The sequence below is a fragment of the Salmo trutta genome, chromosome 25, assembly GCF_901001165.1.
Source record: "Salmo trutta chromosome 25, fSalTru1.1, whole genome shotgun sequence".
In the NCBI taxonomy this organism is placed as follows: domain Eukaryota; kingdom Metazoa; phylum Chordata; class Actinopteri; order Salmoniformes; family Salmonidae; genus Salmo; species Salmo trutta.
The window spans coordinates 43,745,666-43,763,815 of NC_042981.1; the positions used below are offsets into that span (position 1 = coordinate 43,745,666).

The 18,150-nt window shown below is 43.5% G+C and overlaps 1 protein-coding gene and 3 non-coding genes across 4 annotated transcripts in view; all 4 read right to left on the minus strand.

The window, feature by feature from the left end:
* Positions 1 to 3,453: 3,453 nt before the first annotated feature.
* Positions 3,454 to 18,150, minus strand: part of eprs1 (glutamyl-prolyl-tRNA synthetase 1) — an 85,828-nt gene continuing 71,131 nt past the window's right edge. Inside the window, exons 23-34 of the mRNA XM_029714071.1 lie at positions 14,785 to 14,836; positions 9,749 to 9,958; positions 9,331 to 9,403; positions 8,922 to 9,001; positions 8,584 to 8,685; positions 7,033 to 7,188; positions 5,887 to 6,084; positions 5,563 to 5,736; positions 4,904 to 5,064; positions 4,634 to 4,712; positions 4,440 to 4,504; positions 3,454 to 4,257 (exon numbers count right to left, since the gene is read on the minus strand). Coding sequence (XP_029569931.1) covers positions 4,107 to 4,257; positions 4,440 to 4,504; positions 4,634 to 4,712; positions 4,904 to 5,064; positions 5,563 to 5,736; positions 5,887 to 6,084; positions 7,033 to 7,188; positions 8,584 to 8,685; positions 8,922 to 9,001; positions 9,331 to 9,403; positions 9,749 to 9,958; positions 14,785 to 14,836 — 1,501 coding nt within the window. The 3' untranslated portion in view covers positions 3,454 to 4,106. The remainder of the gene's footprint in view (positions 4,258 to 4,439; positions 4,505 to 4,633; positions 4,713 to 4,903; positions 5,065 to 5,562; positions 5,737 to 5,886; positions 6,085 to 7,032; positions 7,189 to 8,583; positions 8,686 to 8,921; positions 9,002 to 9,330; positions 9,404 to 9,748; positions 9,959 to 14,784; positions 14,837 to 18,150) is intronic.
* Positions 5,199 to 5,335, minus strand: LOC115162757 (small nucleolar RNA SNORA5). The gene has a single exon (XR_003869646.1). It is a non-coding gene; the product is annotated as a small nucleolar RNA SNORA5 (small nucleolar RNA).
* Positions 6,711 to 6,848, minus strand: LOC115162756 (small nucleolar RNA SNORA5). Its single transcript, XR_003869645.1, has one exon. It is a non-coding gene; the product is annotated as a small nucleolar RNA SNORA5 (small nucleolar RNA).
* On the minus strand, positions 7,343 to 7,471 carry LOC115162758 (small nucleolar RNA SNORA5). Its single transcript, XR_003869647.1, has one exon. It is a non-coding gene; the product is annotated as a small nucleolar RNA SNORA5 (small nucleolar RNA).

The following is an 18,150-nucleotide window of genomic DNA, read 5'->3' on the forward strand; positions in this document are numbered from 1 at the left end:
GTCCCTGTAATCCTAGATTCAGATCATTCGAGAAAAAACATCACTCAGATAGGCCAGTCGTGTGAGAAACTTGTCATCATGCAAGCGGTCAGACAAGTGAAAATGATGGTCAGTAAAAAAAAAAAAAAAAAAAAAAAAAAAAAAAACTAAGCTCGTCTCTCAATTTCTCTTTGATAACCAGCGCACTTCTGTATGTTGTAAAACCGTTACATGGTTGCTGCCCATATCATTCCATAGTGTAGAAAATACACGAGAGTTTAGGGGCCTTGCTCTAACAAAGTTAACCACTTTCACTGTAGTGACCAAAATGTCTTTCAAGCTGTCAGGCATTCCCTTGGCAGCAAGAGCCTCTCGGTGGATGCTGCAGTGTACCCAAGTGGCGTCGGGAGCAACTGCTTGCACGCGTGTTAACTATGGAACGCCATTTGGGTCAAAAAGCACGTGGTCAAAACGCAATATTTTTAATGCTACGTAAAGTAATCAGGTGCAGGCGCTAAATTAACATCTTCACGCGCTAAGTTAACGCCTACACGCGTCAAATAAGCTCGCGCAAATGTGCTGGCAGGCGGTCCAACGTGCTAAATAAACAGCTGCAAGCGGTCCTGCACACGTCAAATTAAACGCCTACAGCTGCTAAATATACACCTACACACGCGAATTTAACTGCCAATTTCCCTAGCTCCTCCTTTCAATAATCAGTGTTCAGTCAGTTTGATGCAACAACACCACAACTGAAGATGGAGAGAAGGAACTTCCTTATCTGCTGCATACAGACTAAATGACTGCACTCGGCTTCTACTCTCCGATAATCCTGGTCTTGATGCCATTCAGTCCACGTTAACAAGGTTAAATACTATCATTACTTAATCATGAAGTTGATCAGCTAGCTAACAGAGGACGGATCTGTTTATTGCTATGCAGCTATGTTGGAGGATCAGACACAGACAGCAGTGCAAGTAATTTAGGCCTATGTATCGCTAATATTGTAAGTCTGATTAGGCCAAGGGAGTATTTTATATTTAACTAGTAAACGTAGTCTATAAACTCAGCAAAAAAAGAAAGGTCCCTTTTTTAGGACCTAAAAATCATAAAAATCCAAATAACTTCACAGGGTTTAAACACCGTTTCCCATGCTTGTTCAATGAACCATAAACAATTAATGAACATGCACCCGTGGAACGGTCGTTAAGACACAAACACCTTACAGATGGTAGGCAATTAAGGTCACAGTTATGAAAACTTAGGACACTAAAGAAGCCTTTCAACTGACTGAAAAACACCAAAAGAAAGATGCCCAGGGTCCCTGCTCATCTGCGTGAATGTGCCTTTGGCATGCTGCAAGGAGGCATGAGGACTGCAGATGGGGCCAGGGCAATAAATTGCAATGTCCGTACTGTGAGACGCATAAGACAGCGCTACAGGGAGACCGGACGAACAGCTGATCGTCCTTGCAGTGGCAGACCACGTGTAACAACACCTGCACAGGATCGGTACATCCGAACATCACACCTGCGGGACAAGTACAGGATGGCAACAACAACTGCCCGAGTTACACCAGGAACGCACAATCACTCCATCAGTGCTCAGACTGTCCGCAATAGGCTGCGAGAGGCTGGACTGAGGGCTTGTAGGCCTGTTGTAAGGCAGGTCCTCACTGGCAACGTCGCCTATGGGCACAAGCCCACCGTCGCTGGACCAGACAGGACTGGCAAAAAGTGCTCTTCACTGACGAGTCGCGGTTTTGTCTCACCGGGGGTGACGGTCGCATTCGCGTTTATCATTGAAGGAATGAGCGTTACACCAAGGCCTGTACTCTGGAGCGGGATCGATTTTGAGGTGGAGGGTCCATCATGGTCTGGGGCGGTGTGTCACAGTATCATCGGACTGAGCTTGTTGTCATTGCAGGCAATCTCAACGCTGTGTGTTACAGGGAAGACATCCTCCTCCCTCATGTGGTACCCTTCCTGCAGGCTCATCCCGACATGACCCTCCAGCATGACAATGCCACCAGCCATACTGCTCGTTCTGTGCGTGATTTCCTGCAAGACAGGAATATCAGTGTTCTGCCAAGGCCAGCGAAGGGCCTGGATCACATCTGGGACCTGTTGGATAGGAAGGTGAGGGCTAGGGACAGGGCCACCCCCACCAGAAATGTCTGGGAACTTGCAGGTGGTTCCCCCCAGAAACTTGCCTTGGTGGAAGAGTGGGGTAACATCTCACAGCAAACACTGGCAAATCTGGTGCAGTCCATGAGGAGATGCACTGCAGTACTTAATGCAACTGGTGGCCACGTCTGTGGAACTTGTTCAGTTTGTCTCAGTTGTTGAATCTTGTTATGTTCATACTATTTACACATGTTAAGTTTGCTGAAAATAAACACAGATGACAGTGAGGACGTTGCTTTTTTTGCTGAGTTTATTTCTCATCATATTTGCGCATCTTCGATTGTCCAACGTCCCCACCTGTTGTTCGGTGCTTTTCCGGGTAAGGGGGCAGTAGCTCTTCAGCTGCATCAGATTCGCAACTGTCAGTGTCCATGCTAGCTGGGCTAACACCACATTTAGAATTACTGATGCTAGCATTGGATGCGCTCGTGGAAGCAGAACAACTTGTGTCGTCGACAGATGCAGGTATTTTTATATTCTGCAGGTAGTAGCAGTAGAGCTGGTATGTGTCTACGGACGCGGGCCTACTTTTTTTTTTAATCATTTATCCATTTTCGAGCAAACGGAATGAGCAGTGGCAACGTTTGGCTACATACGTACTGTTAGTGGAATTCCCGTGAGAGAGTAACAGTTAATGTGATTGGATGTTAATTATTTGACTAGGCTACTTGTATTTGACATTGTGTTGTTATTTCGCTCTACACTAGATGGTAAATTTTATTTTTGGCAGAGAAACGAGGCTATTCAGGCGAGAGAAAAAAAATAAAAAAAATCACCCAAATGTATAGCCCCGTTGGAAAATATAATTGGACTGTTTGAAAATGTGAAGAACTATTCAAATAAAAAAATATATTTTAAAATGTGAATCTTGTTTTTATTTGGCTTACCCCCGACGGCATTGCGTGTACCCCAGTTTGGAAATACCTGATATATAACAACACAGTAAATCATATATTTGGCACATCATTGTGCATGATGTTACACATCAATTATATTGAGGTAAAAATGACTGTAGCCTACAGTAGTAAAATAAAACTCAATTGATTGCCTGACTTCGGAATCACTGATTCATTTGTAATGTGAATAAAAACTCTGGGAAAGTGGACAGTTTCACTTTCCACACCTGAACATAAAACAAGTATTTCTGTCCTAGCCGCACCTGAACAAGTCCCTCTTCCTCCTGATGTGTGCACTCGCTTGGACGATCATCAACACAATCCACCCCTTTACAGATTAAGTGCAGATAATGTACAGATAAAAAAGCTCTCAAATGATAATGCCTATACAGTGGAATTTCAGAATCCTTTTATTGTAGAAAAGTTTTAGAATTGCATTAGATGAACTCAAGAGTACAGGTAATTACATGTATGTGATAGTTCCTTATTCCATGTTGTTGCAGTATTCCTATGAGTTTGTACTGGGGACAAATGTGGCTAGTGGCTATAACCTCCAGGGGTCAACCCTCACCACCCACCTATAGTACACCCCAAATAGCTACTATATCAGTTCAGTTAGTGGGGAGATACTGAAACATCTTGCCTGAGTACCATGTCATCTTTCTACCTGGAAAAGGTCCTGAGATAAGGTAGGGTGGGAGTGAGAAAGGGACAAAAATATAAAGATTGTGTCATTGGGTATAAAGAAAGTCATTTTTGTTACATTTGGGGCTAGTGGGAGAAAATAGCTGACTATGGAGAGTGTCTTGTCAATCTTGAGGGGTTGGGCCATCATTGCAAGGTTAGGGTCAAAAGGAAAGGAACACACTACAAGGTGTATCTCAATAGTCTAAAGAGACTTAATCTCCTCGTCTCTTCTCCATCTCTGCTGATTCGAAAGCGCATGATAGGTGAAAACAAATCTTTGTTCACAAGTATTTTCTTTCACCTATCCGCTTCTTTCTCATATCCCAGATCGAGGAGAGGAAGCCACTTAAGACTGTATTTAGTAGCTGCGGCCAAACAGGGTGTAATACTGGGCGGCCTCCTTGCCGCTGACGCACATCTGACCCGGCTGCAGGGGCTTGAGGGGCTTGAAGGGGATACACAGGCTCTTTGCACCCATGGAGGGGGCACCGGGCTCCAGATCCTGGTCCCTGGGGAGAGAGAGAGAGGGGCTAGGGAGGTGACCGATTTTATCAACTTCATTCCACATTTGGTAACACTTCACTTAGAGCAGAAAATGCACCTTGATGTGAAGGTGTTCCTAATGTTTGGTATAGTTAGTGAATGTTAGCATGCATCCCAGTCATCTGAATGGTACTTGAGTGAGTCTTACTTGGCAGTGGTCTTCTTGATCCAGTCTTCACACTCGATGCCTCCACAGAAGGGGATCTGGACAATCTGTGGTTATCAACATAAAAAAAAAAAAAAAATGTAAGTCAGTTCGTTTATATTACTTAAGCCAGCCAGACATGGAAACGATTCATCTGATGATCGAATCTAACAAAAACAAACTTCAACGTAACACACCCTGCCCTGGTCCAGGTCTTTCTGGAACTGTTCCATAGAGTCTGCTACCACCATGTGTTTGTTCAGGTCATCCGATGCCCTGCAACACAGAGGAAGAGGAGGCATATTAGTCACACTATTTAACAGGTGTGCGTGCGCACGCACGTTAGCACCGGTGCAGTAACTCAGAGAGCGCGAGAGAGAGAGAATGAGAGGGATTGTGGGTGTTACCAAGAGGTTGGCCTTGATTTCCTCCAGTAGGTGTGTGTGTGTGGATCAGCATACGCATACCTCTTGAAGAGGTTGGTCTGGATGTCCTCCAGTAGCTGTATGAGTCTCTTCTCTGTGTCTGCCTCGGGCAGGGTGATCTTCTCCCCCGTGTCTCTCCTCACAGCCACACACTGACCCTGCTTCAGGTCCTTAGGACCCACCTCAAGGCGAATGGGCACGCCCTGAGAGAGAGGGATGGAAGGAGGGGTGGAGAGAGGATGGAGAGCAAGAAAGAAAGTGAAGGAGAGAGAGAGGATAGAGATGCAGACGTTTCCTTTCGATTGGACTGACGAGAAGTTTATCCCTGAAATCAACCAATTGTCAGTAGTACAAATTTATCCCCAACATCCATGGAAAAGTTACATGAGGCCCATGAACTACAGGTTCACTGTGGCAGCCATTTTGGCCAGTGCGGTCCATTTTAGAGGAAGAACTGAATGAGACAAGGCTGCAAACTTTCTAATGCCCCTAGAAAGGGTTCTGGGGAGTATTACAACAACAATAATAATAATAATAATAATAATAAACACCATTGAAGATCTACTTTTATCTGAAGAGACACAGTACAGTGACTGCAAAATGTTTAGTGTATGACTCCAGTGACAACCGAACCCACGACCCTGACATTGTGGAGCTAGTTCTTACAAACTGAGCCACACAAGACCGAGTGGTGGTTTTACCTTGAGTTCCCAGTGGTTGAACTTCCAGCCGGGAGAGTAATTGTCTCGGAGGTCGGCCTTTACCCGGGTCTCTCCCCGCTGCAGCCGGGCCAGGTACTTGGAGCACTGGGCCAGCAGAGACTCCTTCTCAGCCTCAGGCAGGGAGGCTGTGATGCCACACGGGATGATGATCACCTGGAAGAGAAGAGCAGGAGAACATGCAGGGTTATATAATTTGACTAGGGCCAATAAAAGGTGAAATTCTATACCTTTTGCCAGGCAGTCGTTATTAACTGACTATCCTGTTAAAATAAAGGTGGAATCAAAATGTAAATCAAAACATACCTGGAGACAGGCAACTCTGGGGGGCAGCACCAGGCCCATGTTGTCCCCATGTACCATGGTGAGCACGCCGATAGTGCGGGTGGTGATGCCCCACGAGTTCTGGTAGGCTAGATGCTTCTCGCCCGGCTTCCTGGGGTCCTCAAACTCGATGTTAAACATCCGGGAGAAGTTTTGGCCCAGGTGGTGGGATGTGGCACCCTGAGAGAAAGAGAACCATTTAAAAAAAAAAAAATTTTATATATATTTTTTGATTCATATTTTTACATTCAGATGAATTGATGATAGAAAGGTGGTGGCACCCTGAGAGGAAGAGGAAACATTTACTTAAGCATCAATAAAAGTGTGCCTAAGAGGTTGTTTTGCTGATAGAGAGTGTCATTTATGAACATTTTAACATCTTGACCATGTTCTGTTATAATATCCACCCGGCACATCCAGAAGAGGACTGGGGAGTTTTTCCTAGGGAGTTTTTCCTAGCCACCGTGCTTCTTTCACATGCATTGCTTGCTGTTTGGGGTTTTAGGCTGGGTTTCTGTACAGCACTTTGAGATATCAGCTGATGTACGAAGGGCTATATAAATAAATTTTATTTGAATTTGATTTGATTTCACTGTGCTTTCTAAAACTACATTAGAAGCTAGTGACTTTGGTTTGGTTTTTCGGCTAAGAGGCCAAGTTTCCCCTCGTCTTCTATTAGGCCTCTTCCCCTTGGGTCAGAACTAACCATGGGCAAGAACTGTTGAAGGCTCTAGCCATTTTAGGAGAACTTCCTATAGATTGCTTACAAAGGGCTAGGAAAAAATATGAAATCAACGAATAGGCCCTGTTGTTCGTAGTACAAATGTATCCCCATCATCCATGGAAAATGGGATGTGAGGCCCATTAACTACAGGTTCACTGTGGCAGACATTTTGGCCAGTGCGCTCCATTATAAAGGAAGCACTGAATTTGACAAGGCTGCAGACTTTCAAATACTTGAGATGGGCTTAATTCAATTAATGTCTGAATGAACGTGATGGATATAAGCACTTATGTCAATTTTATAGGACCTTCCTACATTTACACCTACTGCCATTAAACAACTACTGTCTCAATCCGGAATGTTGTGGTACAAAATCCAAATATGGCAGCAGCCTATAAGTGTACCTGGATGGCTCTGCCACTGGCAGAGATGAAGGCCTCCACGGTGGTAGTGTAGTCTCCTCCTGCAAACTTCTCCTTCTCTGTCTTTCTGCCCTTGACCACAGGGATGGCCATCAGCTCCTCGTAGACCCGTGCGTACAAGTCAAGGATCTGTAACACCTGGACACATGCACACAGACAGGGAGAAGATGAGTCCGTATTTATTAAAAGACTAAAGGGGGGGGGGGGTTTCAAAGGGTATGTTAGGGAGAAAAATGTCCTGAAACTGGTAGGTACTAACTAGCTGACAAACTTATCGTACCATATTCAGCCTGATTGTATGTAGTACAAATGTATCCCCAGAATCCATGTAAAAAAAAGATGCAGGGCCCGTGAACTACAGGTAAACTGTGGCAGCCATTTTGGCCAGTGCAAAGGAAACACTGACTTTAACAAAACCGTAAACTTTCAAATACTTGAGCTGTGCCTAATTCAACTTACACCAAAACATTAAAGCCAGACAAGTCCCAAATATGTCACTTTCTTCTGGTTTTATACATCTCTAAATGTATAGATTAAAGATTCATTTGCCATTTGGGTCACTTCAAAGTGATTAAAATGACGGTTTTATGAATGATAAGTGCAGTAGCTTTGTTCACAAATTGCAGGTCAGATTTCTCCAAGTAATTATGACACATAGGCAAATTGATAATTTCTCTGTTGCACGCTCTCTTTTCTTCTGATCCATCCACGACTACAGCAACACTCAACAATACATCTAGCTATATCCCTAGAATTACAAACGAGACTCCTTTTCAATTAGAGTGATAAAGAATAAAAGTTAATTTAGCTGACAAATGCATGTTGTAACGGTTAATAATATTGGCTCCTGGCTGTAAATCTGTCTGTGCGTCTGTCTGTGTGCAACAGCTGATGATGCGCAGGATTTGATGTTGCTAGCTTGAACTTCTAAATGAAAATTGGAATTGTGGGCGATTTTCATTCAGCAAGGGATTGAGAATATTTTCTTGCTAGTTGAGCGGATAATAATAACGAAAGCCAGCTCTGTCTACTACTGGTAGGTGAAGCAAGCTAGCTAGCTAGTTCCACACACACATTGCTTGCAAATAGGTGGGTGATTAGCCTACAGCCAAATAAACATTCATGCACTTACTTGCAAACTTTGCAGAGTTGCTAGCGGGCTAAGTGCTTTCCTACTGGATGTTAAATTTACTATTGCAATCTTTTGATGGCGAATTAATCCTATAGTTGCTGATGGTCAACATTTCCAGGTAAGTGTTCGCACAGCAAGAGATTAAGCAGATTAAGCCACTACCGTTGTCTATGTAAATTATAATTATATTTTACTGCTTATACATATTTACAATACAGTAGAGTAGCCTACAAGCAAATGAGAACACCAGCTGCCTGATACTGACTGATCAAAGGGTGGCTGGCACAGCTGCTGCATTGTTTGAATGCACTCCTCAGACATGACAAGTCCAAACTCAACATTCAAGACAGAAAAGTAAGAACTAGTCTCAAGGGCAGTTGAAAATAAATTGACCTTGTTACCTCTTCTGCGGCCTCCTCTTTGGTGGCAAAAGCCGTGTGTCCTTCCTGCCACAGGAACTCTCTGGTCCTTAGGAAGGGCTGGGGGTGCTTGAACTCCCACCTCTGAGGAAGAAAATGAAAAAATAAATAAATGAGAAAACGAGAGAAGGAGTAAAACTCTGGATACATTCTGTTATCCTAAAGGGTTCTGCCATGCAAAAGACAGTGGAAACACGACATGGTTGGGCGTCTTCCATTTTAAGTACGTTTGGGCTCTTCCATTTAGATTTTTTTTTCTGGAATTGACCCCAACGATGATGGTGAATATGACAATTATCATTAGTGGAGTGGACACTGACCACAACGTTGCACCACTGGTTGAGTTTGATAGGTAGGTCTCTGTGGGACTGGACCCATTTGGCGTAGGCAGGGTACATCACTGTAAAAAGAAGAGAGGAAGAACACATGGGTTAGTAGGGTGCCCCTTGTGTGCACATTCGGGATTACCGTCTACCCAGGCAAGGTACAGAAACTATATGACGGTATGAAAATCTGGATACCCTATGGGTCAATGTCAATTAGTACATTTAGAAATGTATGGAAGAGAGACCGGGTAGAAGTGGTGAGCGTCATGGATAAAAATATAGCAGTTGTGTCATGATATACACCCATACAATAAAGCTTTTGAGACAGAGAAAATAATCTGGAAATTCAATGCATCAAGTTTAACCTTACGGACTGACAGGTGGGAAGGTGTGTGTCTCTTACCAGTTTCGCTAGTGGGTCGGACAGCGATGGGCTCGGCAAGCTCAGTGTTCCCTGACCGTGTTACCCAGGCGACCTGAGGCCAGAAGACACAAACACAGTTAACTACAAATGTGTCAAATCATTTAAAAGGAGATCTTCTTGAGCATTCCAAAAAGACAAAATGGTGGTCTCACACACACAAATCACTGGAGAAGCGAGGACCAGGATTTCCAATAGGGCTCGATACACACTGATACCACATCTCACCACAAGATGTCAGGAACACCCATCACACCCAACACCCCGTGCTTCTACACCTGCATTGCTTGCTGTTTGGGGTTTTAGGCTGGGTTTCTGTACAGCACTTTGAGATATCAGCTGATGTAAGAAGGGCTATATAAATACATTTGATTTGATTACCACCCCCACACACACACACCTCTGGGGCAAAATCAGCTATGTGGGACTTCTCTTTCTCCAGGGCAGCCTGCGAGACGAACATGGGGAAGTAGCAGTTCTCCACACCCAGCTTCTTGATCTCGCGGTCAAAGAACTCCTTGATGGACTCCCAGATAGAGTAGGACCAGGGTCGCAGCACGTAGCAGCCGCTCACGTCATAGTACTCAATCATCTCTGCCTTGGTGATCACCTGGAGGGGAGGAGGGGAGGAGGGAAGGTGGAGGGCAGAGTTACGGGTAAATGGAGAGCATGTGAGGACGTGAAGGGAAACATTGACTGGTAAACAAACAAAAAACATCACTTTCATATAGTGCCTTCAGAAAGTATTTACACGCCTTGATTTTCCCCCCCAAATGTTCTTGTGTTACAGTCTGAATTTAAAATCGATTAAATTTAGATTGTAGGCCAGTGGCAAAACACACAATACCCCATGATGTCAAAGTGGAATAAAGTTTTTAGAAATGAATAAAAAAATGAAATAAAAAATGTATAAAAAATGAAAAGCTGAAATGTATTCAACCCCTTTTTTATGGCAAGCCTAAATAAGTTCAGGAGTAAAAATGTGCTTAACAAGTCGCATAATAAGTTGCATGGACGCAATAATAGTGTTCAACAAGATTTTGAATAACTACTTCATCTCTGTACCCCACACATAAAATGATCTGTTGGGTCCCTCAGTCGAGCAGTGAATTTCAAACACAGATTCAAGACCGTGCACGTCAGAGCAAAAATCAAGCCATGAGGTCGAAGGAATTGTCTGGAGAGCATTGAGTCAGGATTGTGTCAAGACAGATCTGGGGAACGGAACCAAAACATTTCTGTAGCATTGAAGGTCCCCAAGAACACAGTGGCCTCCATCATTCTTAAATGGAAGAAGTTTGCAACCACCATATATTTTCCTAGAGCTGGCCGCCTGGCCAAACAAAACAATCGGGGGAGAAGAGCCTTGGACAGGGGTCACGGAGGTGACCAAGAACCCGATGGTCACTTACAGAGCTCCAGAGTTTCTCTGTGTAGATGGGAGAAGCTTCAAGAAGGACAATCATCTCTGCAGCACTCCACCAATCAGCCCTTTTGGAAGAGTGGCCAGATGGAAGCCACTCCTCAGTAAAAAGGCACATGACAGCACACTTGGAGTTTGCCAAAAGGCACCTAAAGGACTATCAGACCATGAGAAACAAGATTCTCTGGTCTGATGAAATTAAGATAACCATTTGGATTGAATGCCAAGCGTAACGTCTGGAGGAAACCTGGAACATCCCTACGGTGAAGCATGGTGGTGGCTTGAGGTCGACCGATTAGTCGGAATGGCCGATTAATTAGGGCTGATTTCAAGTTTTCATAACAATCGGACATCGGTATTTTTGGACATCGATTTGGCCGATTATAAAAAAAAAAGTTAAGAACACATTCTTATTTTCAATGACGGCCTAGGAACGGTGGGTTAACTGCCTTGTTCAGGGGCAGAACGACAGATTTTTACCTTGTCAGCTTGGGGATGCAACCTTACGGTTAACTAGTCCAACGCTCTAACCACCTGCTTTACATTGCACTCCACGAGGAGCCTGCCTGTTACGCGAATGCAGTAAGAAGCCAAGGTAAGTTGCTAGCTAGCATTAAACTTATCTTATAAAAAACAATCAATCAATCATAATCACTAGTTAACTACACATGGTTGATGATATTACTAGTTTATCTAGCGTGTCCTGCGTTGCATACAGTCGATGCGGTGCGCATTCGCGAAAAAGGACTGTCGTTGCTCCAACGTGTATCTAACCATAAACATCAATGCCTTTCTTAAAATCAATACACAAGTATATATTTTTAAAGCTGCATATTTAGCTAAAAGAAATCCAGGTTAGCAGGCAATTTAACCAGGTGAAATTGTGTCACTTCTCTTGCGTTCATTGCGCGCAGAGTCAGGGTATATGCAACATTTTGGGCCGCCTGGCTCGTTGCGAACTAATTTGCCAGAATTTTCCGTAATTATGACATAACATTGAAGGTTGTGCAATGTAACAGGAATATTTAGACTTATGGATGCCACTCATTAGATAAAATACGGAACGGTTCGGTATTTCACTGAAAGAATAAACGTTTTGTTTTCGAGATGATCGTTTCCGGAGTCGACCATATTAATGACCAAAGGCTCGTATTTCTGTGTGTTATTATGTTATAATTAAGTCTATGATTTGATAGAGCAGTCTGACTGCGCAATGGTAGGCACCAGCAGGCTCATAAGCATTCATTCAAACAGCACTTTACTGCGTTTGCCAGCAGCTCTTCGCAATACTTCAAGCATTGCGCTGTTTATGACTTCAAGCCTATCAACTCCCGAGATTAGGCTGGTATAACCGATGTGAAATGGCTAGCTAGTTAGCGGGGTGCACGCTAATAGCGTTTCAAACGTCACTCGCTCTGAGACTTGGAGTAGTTGTTCCCCTTGCTCTGCATGCTTCTAGGGTGGCTGTTGTCGATGTGTTCCTGGTTCGATCCCAGGTAGGAGCGAGGAGAGGGACAGAAGCTATACTGTTACACTGGCAATACTAAAGTGCCTATAAGAACATCCAATAGTCAAAGGTATATGAAATACAAATCGCATAGAGAGAAATAGTCCTATAATTCCTAGAACCTAAAACTTCTTACCTGGGAATATTGAAGACTCATGTTAAAAGGAACCACCAGCTTTCATATGTTCTGAGCAAGGAACTTAAATGTTAGCTTTCTTACATGTCACATATTGTACTTTTACTTTCTTCTCCAACACTTTGTTTTTGCATTATTTAAACCAAATTGAACATGTTTCATTATTTATTTGAGGCTAAATTGATTTTATTGATGTATTATATTAAGTAAAAATAAGTGTTCATTCAGTATTGTTGTAATTGTCATTATTACAAATAATAAAATATTAAAACAAATAAATAAATAAATAAATAATTGAAAAAAGTTGTAAAAAATATTTAAAAAATCGGCAGCGCCTTTTTTTTGGTCCTCCAATAATCGGTATTGGCGTTGAAAAATCATAATCGATCGACCTCTAGTGGTGGCAGCGTCATGCTGTGTGGATCTTTTCAGCGGCAGGGACTGGGAGACTGGTCAGGATCAAGGGAAAGATGAACGGAGCAAAGTACAGCGAGATCCTTGATGAAAACCTGCTCCAGAGCATTCAGGACCTCAGACAGGGGCGAAGGTTCAGCTTCTAACAGGACAAAGGACCCTAAGCACACAGCCAAGACAAAGCAGGAGAGGCTTCGGTACAAGTCTATGAAGGTCCTTGAGTGACCGAGCCAGAGCCCGGACTTGAACCCGATCGAACATCTCTGGAGAGACCTGAAAATAGCTGTGCAGCAACGCTCCCCATCCAACCTGACAGAGCTTTAGAGGATCCGCAGAGAAGAATGGGAGAAACTCCCCAAATAGAGGTGTGCCAAGGTTGTAGCATCATGCCCAAGAAGACTCGAGGCTATAATCGCTGCCAAAGATGTTTCAACAAAGTACTGAGTAAAGGGTCTGAATACTGTAAATGTGACGTTTCATTTTTTTTTTTTTTATATAAATGTACAAACATTTTTAAAAACCTTTTTTTGCTTTGTCATCATGGGGTATTGTGTGTAGATTGATGAGGGGGAAAAAGTCTTTATCCATTATAGAATAAGGCTGTAACTTAAAATGTGGAAAAAGTCAAGGGGTTAGAATACTTTCCGAATGCACTGTATTTGTAGATGGGTACATTTTTTAAATAGTAATAATAAAAATAGACATTGAATATACCTTTGAGCATGATGAAGTTATGACAACGACTAGGTTTCAGTTTAACAACATTTACTAAACCGCATTTCCACAATACATTGCCATTGCACTCAGGCCCATCAACAGTGAGACACCCGCGCAGGTGCACTAATAACAGTAATAGCACCGTAATAACAGAAATAAAGGGAAACTTAAACCAGGAAGTTAACATTAATTACACTTTGGATCATAAATAAATACATATCAATACACCCAGTCACTACAAAGACACAGGTGTCCTTCCTAACTTCGTTGCCGGAGAGTAAGGAAACTGCTCAGGGATTTCATGATGAGGACAATGGTGACTTTAAAACAATAACAGAGTTTAATGTCTGTGATAGGAGAAAACTGAGGATGGATCAACATTGTAGTTACTCCACAATACTAAACTAAATGACTGAGTGAAAAGAAGGAAGCCTGTACAGAATACAAATATTCCAAAACATGCATCCTGTTTGCAACAATGCACTAAAGTAATACCGCAAAAAATGTGCAGTATTTTTGTCCTCAATGTTATGTTTGGTCACCTTCCTGATCAAGGACCTTCTCCCCTGATTGTCCTCAATGCTTTGTTTGGGGAAAGCCCAATACAAAACATTACTGAGTACTACTCTCCATATTTTCAAGCATGGGGGTGGATGCGTCATGTTATGGGTATGCTTGTAATCGTTAACTGGGAAATTTTTCAGGATAAAATAGATACGGAACGGAGCTAAGCACAGGAAAAATCATAGCAGAACACCTGGTTCAGACTGCTTTCCACCAGACACTGGGAGAAGAATTCACCTTTCAGCAGGACAATAACCTAAAACACAAGGCCAAATCTACACAGGAGTTGAAGAAGACAGTGAATGTTCCTGAGTGGCCGAGTTACAGTTCTGACTTAAATCTGCTTGAAAATCTATGGCAAGACCTGAAAATGGTTGTCTAGCAATGATCAAAAACCAATGGTGACAGAGCTCGAATCATTTTTTAAAGAAAACTGTGCAAATGATGCACAATCCAGGTGTGGAAAGACTAATGATCACAGCTGTAATTGCTGCCAATGGTGATTCTAACGTGATTTTTTTCTTCCACATTGACAGAGATTTTGTGTAGATTGTTGACAGAAAATGACAAATCAATCCATTTTAATCCCACTTTGTAACCACAAAATATGGAAAAGTTTAAGGGATGTGAATACTATCTGAAGGCACTGTATGTACAGTACACACACACACTCACCTGAGAGTACCAATCAGCTAGGTTCTCCTCCTTCTTAGCCTCCAGCCCCAGTCTGAATTAGGAAAAGACACAAACAGTATATCACAAAAGTGAGCACACCCCTCACATTTTTGTAAATATTTGAGTATATCTTTTCATGTGACAACACTGAAGAAATGACACTTTGCTACAATGTAAAGTAGTGAGTGTACAGCTTGTATAACAGTGTACATTTGCTGTCCCCTCAAAATAACACAACACACAGCCATTAATGTCTAAACCGCTAGCAATAAAAGTGAGTACACCCCTAAGTGAAAATATCCAAATTGGGCCCAAAGTGTCAATATTTTGTGAGTCCTCTTCCACTCCTCCATGACGACATCACGGAGCTGGTGGATGTTAGAGACCTTGCACTCCTCCACCTTCCGTTTGAGGATGCCCCACAGATGCTCAATAGGGTTTAGGTCTGGAGACATGCTTGGCCAGTCCATCACCTTTACCCTCAGCTTCTTTAGCAAGGCATTGGTCGTCTTGGAGGTGTGTTTGGGGTTGTTATCATGTTGGAATACTGCCCTGCGGCCCAGTCTCCGCAGGCAGGGGATCATGCTCTGCTTCAGTATGTCACAGTGACGGCAGCACTCATGCAGCCCCAGACCATGACACTCCCACCACCATGCTTGACTGTAGGCAAGACACACTTGTCTTTGTACTTCTCACCTGGTTGCCGCCACACACGCTTGACACCATCTGAACCAAATAAGTTTATCTTGGTCTCATCAGACCACAGGACATGGTTCCAGTAATCCATGTCCTTAGTCTGCTTGTCTTCAGCAAACTGTTTGCGGGCTTTCTTGTGCATCATCTTTAGAAGAGGCTTCCTTCTGGGATGACAGCCATGCAGCCAATTTGATGCAGTGTGCGGCGTATGGTCTGAGCACTGACAGGCTGACCCCCCACCCCTTCAACCTCTGCAGCAATGCTGGCAGCACTCATACGTCTATTTCCCAAAGACAACCTCTGGATATGACGCTGAGCACGTGCACTCAACTTCTTTGGACGAACATGGCGAGGCCTGTTCTGAGTGGAACCTGTCCTGTTAAACCGCTGTATGGTCTTGGCCACCGTGCTGTGGCTCAGTTTCAGGGTCTTGGCAATCTTCTTATAGCCCAGGCCATCTTTACGTAGAGCAACTATTCTTTTTTTCAGATCCTCAGAGTTCTTTGCCATGAGGTGCCATGTTGAACTTCCAGTGACCAGTCAGTATGAGAGCGATGACACCAAATTTAACACACCTGCTCCCCATTCACACCTGAGACCTTGTAACACGAACGAGTCACATGACACCGGGGAGGGAAAATGGCTAATTGGGCACAATTTGGACATTTTCACTTAGGGGTGTACTCACTTTTGTTGCTAGAGGTTTAGACATTAATGGCTGTGTGTTGTTTTATTTTGAGGGGACAGCAAATGAACAGTTATACAAGCTGTACACTCACTACTTTACATTGTAGCAAAGTGTCATTTCTTCAGTGTTGTCACATGAAAAGATATACTCAAATATTTACAGAAATGTGAGGGGTGTACTCACTTTTGTGATATACTGTGCATCATTAGGGTGACATTTTGCATGAGCAAATGGCAGTGAGAAATTAGCAAAATAACCAATAAATGTGAAATCGATGGGAAGGCATGTTATCCATGAGTTTACTTAACCCAGGTTAAAAAATCTGCTCCTTAGAACCTACAATGTTAAAGTACATTTTCCAATTAAATCACAGTGCAGATTATAGTGAGTTTAAAGTCTTATTTCTGATCTGTGCTTTTTTGCATTTGGCTTACGTTGTGTGATCAGTAGTGGACTGTGCCTATTGGGCCTTGGCCTTCAGAAGCATGGCTCCTAAGTTAATCATCATGCCAAATAGCCTATGTAATTCATGACAATTACACAGCCAAAGCCCTCTCTGGCACAACTCCATATCGCACAGCTCAAATCAAACCATTTTATTTGTCACATGCGCCAAATACAACAAGCCCTTAACCAACAATGCAGTTCAAGAAGTAAAGCTAAGAAAATATTTAATAAATAAACTAAAGTAAAACATGTAATAGAAAGTTACAATAACGAGGCTATATACAGGGGGTAACGGTACTGAGTCAATGTGTGGGGTTACAAGTTAGTCAAGGTAATTTGTACATGTAGGTAGGGGTAAAAGTAACTATGCATAGATAATAAACAGCGAGTAGCAGCAGTGTAGTTAGTAGTCTATAGGTCCTGGATGGCAGGAAGCTTGGCCCCAGTGGTGTACTGGGCCGTACGCATTACCCTCTGTAGCGCCTTATGGTCAGATGCCGAGCAGCTGCCATACCAGGCGGTGATGCAACCGGTCAAGATGCTCTCGATGGTGCAGCTGTATAACTTTTTGAGGATCTGGGGACCCATGCCAAATCTTTTCAGTCTCCTGAGAGGGAAAAGGTGTTGTCGTGCCCTCTGACTTGGTGTGTTTTGACCATGATAGTTTGTTGGTGATGTGGACACCAAGGAACTTGAAACTCTCAATCTGCTCCACTACAGCCCCTTCAACGTGAATGGGGGCGTGATCGGCCCTCCTTTTCCTGTAGTCCAGGATCAGCTCCGTTGTCTTGAGGTTGTTGTCCTGGCACCACATTGCCAAGAATCTTACCTCCTCCCTATAGGCTGTCTCATCGTTGTCGGGATCAGGCCTACCACTGTTGTGTCTTCAGCAAACTTGGTTTTGGAGTCGTGCTTGGCCACATGGTCGTGGGTGAATAGGGAGTACAGGAGGGGACTAAGCACGCACCCCTGAGGGGTTCCCGTGTTAAGGATCAGCGTGGCAGTTATGTTATTGCCTACCCTTACCACCTGGGGGCTGCCCGTCAGGAAGTCCAGGACCCAGGTGCAGAGGGAGGTATTTAGTACCAGGGTCCTTAGCTTAGTGATGAGCTTTGTGGGCACTATGGTGTTGAACACTGAGCTGTAGTCAATGAACAGCATTCTGTTCCTTTTGTCCAGTTGGGAAAGGGCAGTGTGGAGTGTGATAGAGATTGCGTCATCTGTTGGGGCGGTATGCGAATTAGAGTGGGTCTAGGGTTTCCCGGGATGATGGTGTTGATGTGAGCCATGACCAGCCTTTCAAAGCACTTCATGGCTACCGACGTCAGTGCTTGGGATGATAGTCATTTGCTTTCTTGGGCACAGGGACTATTGGTGGTCTGCTTGAAACATGTTGGTATGACATACTCGGTCAGGGAGAGGTTGAAAATGTCAGTGAAGACACTTGCCAGTTGGTCAGCGCATGCTCTGTGTATAGGTCCTGGTAATCAGTCTGTTTGCTTATGGCCTTATGCAGCTCATTGAGTGCAGTCTTA